Source organism: Mercenaria mercenaria, chromosome 19 (genome assembly GCF_021730395.1).
Source record: "Mercenaria mercenaria strain notata chromosome 19, MADL_Memer_1, whole genome shotgun sequence".
Classification (NCBI taxonomy): domain Eukaryota; kingdom Metazoa; phylum Mollusca; class Bivalvia; order Venerida; family Veneridae; genus Mercenaria; species Mercenaria mercenaria.
Genome location: NC_069379.1, coordinates 17,145,528 through 17,159,104, shown reverse-complemented (window position 1 = coordinate 17,159,104; position 13,577 = coordinate 17,145,528). Strand labels below are relative to the sequence as shown.

Genomic DNA, 13,577 nt, shown 5'->3' with positions numbered 1-13,577 from the left:
GGAGTGTCTGTGCAAGTGCCACACATGACCTTCGATGTGCCGGAAGGTAATGAAGTAGGCACGTTCTACTTTTGTTCAATACAGTGAAAAGAACGAAGCCCGATTTGTAAGATGTGCACGGGAATGCAGTTAAAAATATTTGGAAATGTTGTTCAGATATAAAGTTTTCAAACCATTTGTTATCAGTTGTTTAGTTCAGTATGTTAGATCTAGAGCCCAAAGCTGAGGCCAACTACTATCTTAAAAAAATATTTGTTCACAGATCCTGACCGACCTACCACATTGTCTAGGCCCAAATCTTTTTGAACGTAACTTCTTTAGTACAGCAATCAGATATTCTATCGAAACGCATTTAGTCAATTTAGAAATTGTTTAGCTTTTCAAAAAAGTAGTGTAGTTATGAAAATAATTTCTAACAAAATCTGTCCTTTTGTAACCCCAATTTTGCCTGTTTGTATATAAATTGCCTGTGAATTGATAGAACGAAAGAAACTGAAAAAAACCAGACCTACGCAACTCTAAATTTCTAGTTCAGTCAAAGCACAACAAACAACACTTTTAAGGGTGGCCATATTGGGATCATTCTTTCTCCGTCTTGTTATCATTTTTGCCTGAAATGAATCTCTACCACAAAAATATAAGCTAGCCTGATCTGTTAAGAAATGATTCCAGATGGATTCGAGCAATGTCGAAGCATCTGTATGCCCAACTCTGTTTGGTCTCACTGGTCAAGTGGTTTATTATTTACCTTCACCACTATGGGTTGGAGTTCTACTAGGGGCACAAAGTTGTTCATGTGTCGAAGCCATCTAACTGTGTTTCAGAAGAAATGTCATTCCACACAAGTGCCTGTTTTGTCTTAAATACTCCGTGCCGTTAAGTAAGCACGCCTTCCGATTAATGTAGAAAAATCAAAATTAAAAATAAGACTTAGTAATTATAAATAAAAAAAACCAAAGTGATTCAGTGAGTTTTGGCAATAATTTATTTGCACAATCATTCAAGAAGTCTTTAAAACTTATGGAAAAGCTATATACTGTGTTACCCACACTGTAAATGTTTGATTTCTGTGTTATTTCTAAAGAAATGTTAACAACTTCATGTATAATCATAACCGCCTCCTCAAGGTTCCAAGTTGGGAAAAAAATTAAAAAAGTCCGCTCGCTCCATGTAAAATCTACCCACCTCTGAAAAAAAAATCAAAATAGAGAAAAAAAAAAGATAAAAATTTCGCTCGCTCGCTCCTATTTGTTGAAAATTTTCCGAAAAACTATGAATCAATTTGGTATGGCTTACTTGTAGTTAAAATATCATGCTTAACTACATATGCATGTATATTCATACGAATATACATGTGTACTCCGTCCACATTTGTTTTCGCCAATTTCTCTTACAGTTTACTTGTGTTTCCTAAATTTGAAGTGCTAAATGCGAAATCATATGATATTATCATTTCAGAATTTCTTGTGTAATCACAAAAAAACGCCTTTAAGGACTTTTGCACGTAGAAAATTTCTAAAACTCTATTGTTTTTTCTGTAGGTTTATTCCAGGGGTATGCTGCTGACATCCGAACATGTAGCAGTTAACGGTATATCGAGTAAAACACATAGCATAGCTGTGACAAAGGATATGATTCCACAGGCGTACATCTTAGTTCATCATTTAACTCGATCGGGTTATTTGATTGCTGATTATGTCTTCATACAAGTCGAAGGGAATCCAATCAGTAACCAGGTGATTTCGTTTTTATAGGTTTCTAAGCTTTTCTCTGAACAAAGTATTATTGTCAGATATTAACATGTTATTTTTTTCCGTCTATTTTGTTTTTAGTTTTATTATATTCGATAGGTTTAGAGTCATACCTACACAATTTACAACTGTAGCTAATTCAACGTCTGTACAGCTGCACCTGCGAAAACTGTTTCGGCCTTTCAAACTTATTTTAAAAGGCTTAAATTGCATGTATTTGAACTGTTTATAATCTTCTGCGAAATACATCACTTTCAGAATGTGTAGTCCAAAATGTGTTATAACAGAATGTATGACGGTATCTAGTCTAATTTGAATATCAGAATAGCTACAAAGCTTATATTTAAAACACTTATCTCCTTCTTAATAAGCAGTTAGCGTACTCCGAAGTTTATAATATGTTTCATTCAAGAAAGAGGTTTAAATGCAAGATTATAGCTTACTCCTTAATCCTATAAATTGGTATATAATTATCATATGGAACGCGTATTGGAAATTAATATTGTTAAACCACGTAATTTATTGGGGGTTTTTAAGGTTCGAGTATCATACGATCAAAATCTACTTCAACCAGGACAAGAAGTGGACATTCGTATATCTGCCGATCCCAGTTCAACTGTGTACGTCTTGGTGGAGGACGAAAGAAATCGGATCATTGGAACACACAACGATATATTCTATTCAGATGTATGTGTGAAAACATAATTTGGGTATTACTAAAATATCTTTCTGCCCTTCAATAGACAAGTTAGACAAGTTATTGTTTTTAACATACCTACACTAAGATTGAAATCATACTGTTATGTAAAAATATGCCTTGGTGGCATAATATAAGAAAACGTTATGTAACTATATTTAAGCTCAAGAAAAAGTAAAAAAATTTATTAACTTACAGTATCTATGAAATTGCAATAAGGAAAAATCCCCTATTGTTTGAAATAATTTTTGTTCCTATAAAGAAATAAAAAAATAAATATCAAGAAAATTATCCAAAAGGAAACTTTCCGAGCGAGCGCACAATGAAAAATGTGTCAGAATATGACGTTGATATATTGTCTGAAATAAACAGAATCTTGAATCTTCACCCTTTACCCAACTGTTTTCAGATTATAAGCGGAATATCGGGTACGAGTTACAGCGTATCTGAGAACATAATGAGTAAAATCAACAAAAGAAAGAAGGTAATTTAAAAGAAACTTGAAAAATTAGGAAAAGTAATTCTGCTTTCATTGATGTCATGCAAAGGTATCTAGAAATCAGCTTTGATGTACTAGATATACATATCTTTCGCGAGCTATGTACCTTCCTAAGTTCTGTCGTGGGGGCTGTGTCTTGCCTGAGAGAGCTTCAGACCTCTCCAGATATATTTGTAAAATCCCCTTGGCGCAATTAAGACGTCAAAATGTCGTTGTTGATAATGTTGATACCATTCTATCTAATATTAAAAAAGAGTATATCAATATTTTGCCAAACCTTGTATAAAAGGTTTTCAGATACATTTTTTAAAGTCTTTAATATTTGTCAACTTAGAACAAATTAATATTGATAACGCTTATGTTGCTGGCCTGATGAGCAATTATTCTAACCATTTAATTTTATGTAACATATATTGTGTAGCTGTTTGATCTATTTTACCAGAAAATTAAAAAAAAAAACTTATTTAACTTCAAATCTGATATTAACTATAAGCATAATAATTTCGACTTGAATTTATTCAAAACTGAAAAATCCTTAACTATCGAGAGCACAGTGCTGAACAGGCTAGCATCTTTGTATATGGTCAGTGTGATGTTTTATAACTGGGGTGTGGAACTGGCAATTAGCGAATCCTTAGATGTATAATAAAAGAATATACAATAAAACTTGCAATTATGACTAGTAAAAATAGAAATTACTGCTCTAATTGCAGCGAGATGCTATGGTAAACAAGTTGTCATTGGTCAAACGGTCACATGGATCTTTAGGGGATTTGGATGACGTACATATCGTAAGTGAAACTCTCTATTATAACTACAAGAACTGTTGCAGAATCTATGAATTTACATTTATTCTAATGTATTATCATTCTTAGCTCGTACTTATAAATGTAATGATTGACGGCGTGGTAACAAAAATATTACAATGTGCTCAAAGTTTGTGGCAGCTGAAGACCTCTCCGCATATTCTCATGAATTAGATGTCATAAATCAAATTGGATCTGGGATAAATCCATTTGGACAAGTCTTTGATAGTTTGTTTTGTATATACAACATACAATTAGTATAAAATCGTGTCACCTATTGCTCCTTTGTCCTTATCTACCATCAAAATGAAATAAATTATATAAGTTTCTAAGTCACTTAAAAGTAAAAATCAAATTTGCCAAACTTCTGGCTTACAATGACATCCTGGTGGCTGTTCAATAAAACTACATATTCAGTATACAAAATAAAAACTTCGCAAGCCAAAATCCGTTTGTGAGATAACAAGTTTATCAGTTTGCTTAATCTGAGGATGTTTTATTTTTTGCAGGAATCTGGGCTTGTAGTTTTATCTGATGCTAACATCCTAGAACAGAAGAAGGATTCGCTATTGGACAAAGGATATAAGCGACAATGTGTGGCACCAAGTAAGGGATATTTATTATGAGACACTTCATCAAAGTATATATTGTCAAAATATGATGAAATCAAGCATAAAAATAAAAGAGCTTATGTATGCCTAAACGCGAAAAGGTATGCTTTCATACCCGAACATATGTTTACATGATACGTGTTTCAACTATTTTCATAAAGTTAATAATTCTTGGCAATGAAAGTCATATTTGTTAACTTAATTCTGTTTCAGCTACAAGGGCTCCAAGTGGTGGTAAGTTATGAATCAGTAATGTTTCATTATACTCAAATTGGTGGTAAGTTATGAATCAGTAACGTTTCATTATACTTAAAGTGGTGAGAAGTTATGAATCAGTAATGTTTCATTGTATTCAAAGTGGTGGTAAGTTATGAATCAGAAATATTTTATTAAACTCCAAGTCGTGGTAAGTTATGAATCAGTATTGTTTCATAATACTCCACGTCGTAGTTAGTTATAAATCGATAACGTTTCATAATAGCACAACTATCGTTGTGCTAGTGCCATGCGTAACGCTTTCGTTACTTATGGACAAGAATATTAACAAAAATGCGTTTGATAATATATACAGAATAAATATTTGGTAATATGAAATAAAAATCTAATTTCTGAAAAATCGATGTTGAATATCTATTTGTAAAGATAAAAGTTTTGAAAAAGTATGATAATGATAATAACAATTATCATCATCATATAAAAAGACTGATTTTGGTCGTCACTGTGAACGCTTTCCAGATGCATTTCTTATGTTAAGCCATTGTCCTAATTATTGATTAAAATTTTAACAATTTTTCCATTTACCTGAACACAATGCTCATCAATAATAAGCATTAATTGTATAACAACAGGTTAAGGTGTATGATATAATCTTTCAAACGTTTCAACAATGTAAAGTCTGTAATGTACTAAATTGTAAAATGTATTTCGCACTCCCCTGCAAACCGTTCGGGTGTTACTACTTTAATGCAATTTTAACAGTTTTTATAACAACAAGCGCAAAACATTCGGCATAACATGTTAATAAATCATTTATCTATTGCTAGTTTCACAGGCCAAAAAGGCAAAACTGTTTGATCACAACATTTTACCTAGACTAACTTGCGGATGCGAAGTTTGGGGCTATAGTAAACTAGACATGGTAGAAAGTGTCCATGGTACTATCTTACGTAAATAAGGAAAATGTAGGAGAGTACCCCTAGATATATGCTGTATGTAGAATTTTGGCGTAAATTACTATTAATGCAAGAATGATCAAATTTTGGAATAAAATGATTTAATCAAAGCATTCTCAAGTTACTTATATTTGCTATTGGAACAATGTTACGATACAGTCTACACACTCTTTTAAATTGTCAACTTGTATTAAAAGCATTCTAGAAAATACGGGCTACTCCAGTTATTGTGTTATTAGCTTATTCAGGCGACAATAAATTACAACGGTATTGATATTTTAGTTCAAAAGGGTTCTAACAGATCAATTTAGGCAGCAGTGGTCATCTCATCTAAATGTATCCATCAAAAGGCACAGGTTATAGTTTATTAAAAGGTAACCGTCTGATGCAAAGCTATTTGTTACCTTTGCATTGCTTGCTTCGACTAAGTCACCTGCATTTCAGAACAGGAAATCATCGATTTCCAGTTGAAACCGGGCGCTGGCGACAATCTTATGTTGCAGACGAGGAGCGTAAGTGCCGCCACGGTGTCCACTTAACGATATTGGGGATGAAATGCATTACCTGTAAATTTATCTTTTCTTTACAGCTCTTAGGTATAGATATATCCATCGTCGATTTTCCCTTAGACCAAATATTTTGAAATATAAAGAGTTGATGACGTGTAAAATGAAAACATTCTTATTTGTTAAAAATTTAAGGCGAGAATTAAAGTACTTTTATATTTGTATACATACCTATCTTACACTGTGTCTATTATTTGTTAATTCTGGTATAAAGACAAAATGTATAAGAAAAGTTTAATAAGATTTAACTAAGCCGTGCAAGTCCAAGCATTCCGAAATTTTGAACATTTGTATATAAGTTACAGAAAGAGAAAAAAGGTACCTTCGTGTTAGTCCATGCATTTCGAAATCTTGATCCATTTTTAATTCAGTAAAGGAAAATGTACTTTTGAACTTATTTGATTATTACTATGTGCGATAAACACATCTCGATAGTAATCTCCATTCTTTAATTGTACGCATGGATTCCGTGATCCTCGCGCTCTCTGCAAATTCGTCTTAACATAACCGAGTATATGGGCAAATTCGTTTCACTTACCCCGGAACTTGCCGGTCACGTGAGCGGAAAGAAAATAATGTTTGCCGTTGTAATAATAAACAAACGCTTAAGCGTACGCCGGCCACGTGAGCTGCACGTAAAAAAGATTAATTTAAACTTTATCTTGATTTTCTATTGAGGCCTTTTCAAAATAAGTTAGCAAAATATTTCTTGTAGTATGTTTCTACCTTAAAAAAGTTTACTGTTATTAACCTTAATTTTCAGATGTTAAACCGATTTTATATCGTGAATATATATGATTTGCCGCTTTGCCTATCTCACAAGAACGGCTGACATCGGAGTACGCCGAATAGACTCGGGAAGTGGCGGAAAGCCAAACGAACGTCAAGCCGGTTGCCCGAAGCGAAACGACGTACGCCGCAAAGGTGAAACGAATTGGCCCTATACAAATTTAGAAACCTCCATAGTACGCAACAAATATAATGCGCAATATAATGTTAAAACAATGTTTTTCAATTTCTATTTATTATTTTTGCTTTTTCCTCTTTCACTATTGAAAGTTCTTGTGTTCTTGTTTTGATCACTTCTCCTTCAGAACAGTTAACATGAATATTAACACTCCCGTTAACTCCCACAACCTTTATCATTTGTGTGTATGTATCTGTTCACATGTATTTATATTATGTAAACTGTAACTCTGAATAAAAGTATTGGCTTGACTTTACTATAAAGCAGTAACTTCTCATTGTTGAATTATTTTGAGTCTGAATTTGTGTCTACTCATTTTGATGTATTGTGCACTTCATATTTATGTTTTTAAGGACGTTGGTTTCGTTCTTCGAGGCGAATGCAGAGATGGAATACCCAGGTAGCAGGTTAGTTATTTTATTGTAATAATGATAAAGCGTTCGCCCGCTTAGTCCAGTAGGAAAATGCAGATCTACAGAACACGGGGTCGTGAGTTCAATCACTATTCGAGGTGTATGTTTTACATAAAAATTGGTAACAAAACTTGTGTATCAAGCCAGTTCGTCCTCCACTTCTGATATATGTAGAGAAGTTGGGTGTTACTTGTGGAGTACAGTTTAGTACCCCAAAACAAACTACGTGATATAAGACAGAAACTAAATATGTTTAATGAAAGGAATGGAGCATTGTCGGAAAATAATTTTTAGTAGAGGAGAAAAAGTATTAAATATTTAAAGGAAATTTCTTCTTTGTATTGTAACCATCTAAATATACTTCACTTTATTATAGTATCTACGAAGTTCTCTATATATGGTTCCAACCAATGGTAGGAATATTCTATTGTTGTTGGTTTAATCTTCCGGGCCAGTACCGCTTTAAAAAGTGATAGATAGATAATATTCTTACTCATGATTGATTGAAAAGAATCAAAATAAGAAAACGACATCAGCAAATACACACTGTTAGAATAATTAAGACCCTCTGCAAAAGAATGTGTATTTTTATTTATTACTTGAAATTATGAATAATTTATACATTTTAAAACTAAGTTTTTGAGGGATATGAACTATACTAAGTTATCAAGGTTATATGATACAATCGCAATTATACAATCGACACTGTATCTTGGTAAATGTCAAAGCTGGCGATTACGCGTTGCATGGTTAAGTCATTTTTTTCGTCTTACGCATGAAATCTAAAACTATTTGGTTTAAATAATATTTATTAATCAAATAGCATATAATTACAATACATATTTACAAAAACTAGGGATCGAGTAGAAAGCTGATAAGCTTTTTTTGAAACTCTTTCCCGAAGAAACTCTTTCCTATTTAGTAAATCTTATTCGTGTGTTCTCTTTTTTTAGATTATTTTTGTAATTGTAAACACTTAATGTGCATACATATTCATATATTTCACGAAAGTACTGAATTGTTTATTTTGTTTAAATTTCAGGAAAACCAGGTGGTAGTGTTTATGGTAAGTATTGATATATAATTTTGAAAGTCACACAGACATGTTAAACCCAGCACAAAATTACGGCGCATCGTTTGAGGTAGCATTGATTCACACTTCAGATTGTTAAGAGCGATGTTGTGGTAATACGACGCGTAAACAAGGTCACATGAGGCGAAAGACATGAAATACGAACGTTGCGAAAACGCGATTACACAATTTGTTTTCGCGTTATGGTTCCATTTTATGGTCAGACTTTTGTGATTTTTTCCATATGACTACATTGTACAAAATGACTTTGTAGGGACATCTAATCTTTTGTTGACCTATGGGGTGTATTTTTTCTGTTAAATAGCCTTTAAGACACAAAACGCCATTCTTATATGGACATATTAAGTTCTCAGCTGAAAAATACTTCCGTGATTTAAACTGGTTTATGTTCTGAAAATAAATGCGAAATAAAATACGATTATAAAATATATTATAAAATCAAATGCTTCTGTTTTCAGTTCCAGATGAAACGATTGATCGTCCAGGTAGGTCTCATTATTTCGTGAAATTAAAGAAAATCTATCTGAGTAGATATTATACTTACAGTTCATTTGCAATACGTATATGAAATTTGCATAGTAACTCAGAGCCCGATATCAAATATTATAAAGTGATTCAGAAGAGAATTGCAAAAAAAATTACTATTTAAAGATACATACAAGGTTATTACAGTCTTAAGGTTCAAAGGGGGCCTCCGTGGCCGAGTGGTTAAGGTCGCTGACTTCAAATCACTTGCCCCTCATCGATTTGGGTTCAAGCCTCGCTCGGGGTGTTAAATTTTTTATGTGAGGAAGCTATCCAGCTGGCTTACGGAAGGTCGGTGATTCTACCCAGGTGTCCGCTCATGATGAAATGATACATGGAGGGGCACCAAGGATCTTCCTCCACCATGAAACTCGGAAAGTCGCCATATGACCTAAAATTGTGTCAGTGCGACGTTTAACCAAACAGAATAACTAAATAAAGATTAAAGACCCACAATGGTACAATACTATACATCTATGTTTCTTCTAAAACTATACTGAAAAGAGAATGCCTGTCATATGTAGTGAAAAAACATTTATTAAGGGATGGCATAAATGTCCACTATTATAGTACCTGCACTATCGTTAGGAATTTCAGATTTAGCGGGAATAGTTATGGTGTCTATATATGGAAATGATATAGCAAACAAGGAAAATTCATAATAATTTGCGTTTGTAATTTGTTTGTTTGGCATATTTCTAAATATTTCAATTGCTTTTGTTACTTATATTAAAAATGACATTTTAGACATAGACTCTGTGGAAACTAGATATAACATTTACCTACCGCAGACATATATAATATTGACCAACTGAACATTTACTCTTTGATAGATCTTACATTAACTGCAACACACAGGTACGACAATGGACTCTGCATTGCATGGAAATGGAAAATGCTATGGCAAGTGTCTCAAGCTGATATCGTATATCCGTTATGCGTTTGTATAATATATGTTTCTGTAGGCTTTGTTTTCTCATATTGTTCATTTGTCTTAGGGCCGAATTTAGGTGAAATTGTCAGAAGTCTTTTTCCGGAAACTTGGATTTGGGATAAGTACAATATCGGGTAAGGAAAAAAAACCAATGCAACGATCACATATGTAAGTAATATTGTACGTAACCTTAAATTTTGTATTGCTACCTTTTCTATAATTATATCAAAAAGTTTGTTTAAAAACGAAATACTTTGTTAACTGCCACCTCAATATTGCAAGCAATATCTATTTGTAAATTGTACATCTGCTTCTAATCATGATTTAAACTTTATCTTTTTACTTTCCATATTGTAACTCTATTCACTATCTTTGAAAGACAAAGTTCATGTTTAGTAGTGTTTTGTACCAATACCGTTTCGGGTGGTATAATTTATTTGGACTCGTTTGAAAACAATCTTTGGATATATGCGAGTCCAAGTATATCCATTATGTTAAACTTTCATTTTAATGCTAACTTTTCGGTATGAAAAGGAGCAAATTGCAAGTGGAATAGTTCATATGATTAATCGCAGAAAGAAACATTATTAATTCTGATCTGCCTGTGGAAACTTTATTGATGAAAGGCTTGTATCGTCTAGTTACATTGAGACTCCAGTCAAATGGCGGTAGTGTCCAGTACGTTAAATGCTATGCCAAAATAGTCGGCCGCCTGGTGCAAACGTGGATGCTCTGGTAAGAAACGAGAAGTGTATACTGAATATAATTAATTAATATAAAGATAGATTACGTGCCGTTTTCTTATTGAACTCAACTATATTCCAGTGCGTCTGGAGAAATTAGCATTCACAAAACAGTTCCTGACTCTCTGACAACCTGGGTGACATCAGTGTTTGCAGTCAACCCAACTACAGGATTCGGAATTTGCAATGATAAACCAGAAGTAAAAATATTTTGTTCAATTATGACCTCATTATTGTTGAATATTTAGGACAACGAGCACATTTTATATCTGCTTAAAAAAACAAAATACATTTATATACAAAACAATTGCAACAGAATAAATATGTGACATAGGGTTTCAAATTGATACTGAAGACATATTTCAAGATTTCACATTAAAAACAAAACACATTGTCAAAATAATTATAACTACTGTCATGTCATAAGAAAATACACAAACACTGCTATTTGAGAATGCATAAGCTGTTATTTCCATTTTGGATCGAGTAATGTATTTAAGCACTACATTTCGATAATCCGGTGGTTAGATAATGTTTAATTATAAAACGTTCTTGCGAGTATGTGGTAACTAGCTATTGTGGTGTTGTTATGATGTTTTCCGCGATAATCAAATTTTCTTTCATTAATAACATTTCCTGAATATTTCAGTTTACAGTCAAGAAAAACTTTTTTCTAACAATGGATCTTCCAGCTTCTATCATCCTCGGCGAAGAATTCCTTTTGCAAATAACTGCATTTAACTACTTACCATTTCTACAACAGGTAAAACTGTAATATGTGTGTGTTTTCAAGCCGTAAATTTTACCGGCATGCTGACTCATAAAAGAGAGTTTTAGACTGTTTGCAAAAAGTCATGGACAATAGTGCAAATCAGAATCTACATACTCATAGAAATCAGCCACTCGTCCAAAACTCTGAACGTCAACAGGCGTCAGTGCTTATTATACACAATGATGTTTATACAAAAAATAAACATAACACGGAAACAATGCAATTACAAAACACGGAAGTAGCAAACGTACACAAACATACAAAAAGAAGTAACTGGGAAGAGAGTCACCTATTGCAAAACGGCCAAATATCGTTCTTACCGGTAAACCCTTTCACGTTAGATACATTTCCATCAAGAAAATTAACAAAGTTAATCAAATGTGCTTGTGAGTGCTGTTCTAATACAGGTGGAGAAATTTAACTTTAAACAGGAATGGCATCTGCATGGATAGATGGATAGCCTCAGTAACTTTCAATCAGCAAATGTCTGTATGATTTTCAACTAGTCTAAGATCACTTTGCTTTACACGAACACATAAAAAGACATCAAATACAATCATACTATTAAATAGACTTTCTTATAAAGGCTGTGTTATATCCATGATTGGGCTCTCGTTATTCAAAGAAATTCGTGAAATCATTATACTTTTCCTTTCTATTTTCTAGGTGTTTTTGCAAGTAATTTTATCTGAGGATCCGAATCATCCAATTCCTGCTGCTACCATTGTAAGTTTACATGACAGATGAAAATCATGTGTTTATTTGATATTTGGTTTTAGCGAACACGACTGTTGATCTATCGGAGAAATGTCATTGAATAAAATGTTAATATTTTTTAATACGCAATTAATTCACTCGTACCAAGTGATAAACGTGACTGTTTATATAATATTTTCTAGTGACATGCAAACCTTAATCATTAGTTAAATAATGATCACAAGTAGCAATATCGGCGAGTCCTTATTTTGATTGTTTATGTAATAGTAAATATCTGAAAATATATTAAGTAGATTGAAATACAAAGTGATATTGTTTATCTTTTTGTGTCTCCTATTACTGAATAATAAGACATATTAATGTGGAAAATCGGCTTTTGAAGAATAAAGTGACATTCGAAGTCATTTATTTATTGCCTAGTTGGAAAACCACCATTATGTCATATCTAACTCATTTTCAAATATATGAATATTTATACGTTAACGATATATTTAGGTGCAAGCAGGAGAGGGACATTCAACTTTCGTGTTTGTCACCCCTAAGTCACTTGGAGATTTAAATATAACAGTGATGGCGCGAACTGGTTTCTTTTCAACCTCAGTTTCTGACATCCTGGTGAAAACTGTCTCGGTCAGGGTGAGTCACTTAATTACAAAGAAATAATGTCAACTTCAAAACAATGCTAAAAAAGTAGCGTTGTATACTGAGTGGGCTCATTTTTATATCTTACCTTATGTTTTATGGGGATTTTTTTATTTTGTCTACGAGTGCTTGAGGTATGTAAATATGGCGTTTTGTTTTCACTTTGATTTATAATAATTTTGACAAAAACGTAATGCTGTAGAAATTCGTATCTGCCTATTTATTACTAAGTATAACCGTCAAATTATATATTAGATAGAGGGATACTACAGTTCACTAGCAGGCAAGTGTGTATTATTTCTACTCTTTTTTTAATCTACAGTCACACCTATATTAAACGTTTCAGTTATCATCAGCTTTTTTCCAAGTCGCCGTTCATACATTGGGAACTACCTTCTGCTAATATTAACGCAAACATGGCACCAATGGCGTATGTTTGCACGCACACACTTATCTTAATATAACTCATTCCGTAAAATCTGTTCCTATTTCAGCCTAATGGCGTGTTCAAAACTGTCAATGAACAACATTTGATAGACGTAAACTCAGACAATGAGACTATTATAAAAACGTTCGAGTTAGAAGGCCCCGTTGACATGGTTGAAGGAACAAGAATATCGAAAATAAAAATTACTGGTAAGAGTTCTTTAAAAGAAATTGCTGTGCGTT

At 32.9% G+C, this 13,577-nt stretch overlaps 1 protein-coding gene across 1 annotated transcript in view; it reads left to right on the top strand.

Moving 5' to 3' along the window:
• Positions 1-13,577, top strand: part of LOC128546176 (CD109 antigen-like) — an 81,683-nt gene that overhangs the window by 50,385 nt on the left and 17,721 nt on the right. The window contains exons 15-29 of the mRNA XM_053531193.1: positions 1,542-1,736; positions 2,289-2,438; positions 2,858-2,932; positions 3,661-3,738; positions 4,263-4,359; positions 4,578-4,598; positions 7,423-7,476; positions 8,525-8,548; positions 9,034-9,060; positions 10,099-10,168; positions 10,860-10,977; positions 11,427-11,540; positions 12,216-12,275; positions 12,762-12,902; positions 13,403-13,544. Coding sequence (XP_053387168.1) covers positions 1,542-1,736; positions 2,289-2,438; positions 2,858-2,932; positions 3,661-3,738; positions 4,263-4,359; positions 4,578-4,598; positions 7,423-7,476; positions 8,525-8,548; positions 9,034-9,060; positions 10,099-10,168; positions 10,860-10,977; positions 11,427-11,540; positions 12,216-12,275; positions 12,762-12,902; positions 13,403-13,544 — 1,366 coding nt within the window. The remainder of the gene's footprint in view (positions 1-1,541; positions 1,737-2,288; positions 2,439-2,857; positions 2,933-3,660; positions 3,739-4,262; positions 4,360-4,577; positions 4,599-7,422; positions 7,477-8,524; positions 8,549-9,033; positions 9,061-10,098; positions 10,169-10,859; positions 10,978-11,426; positions 11,541-12,215; positions 12,276-12,761; positions 12,903-13,402; positions 13,545-13,577) is intronic.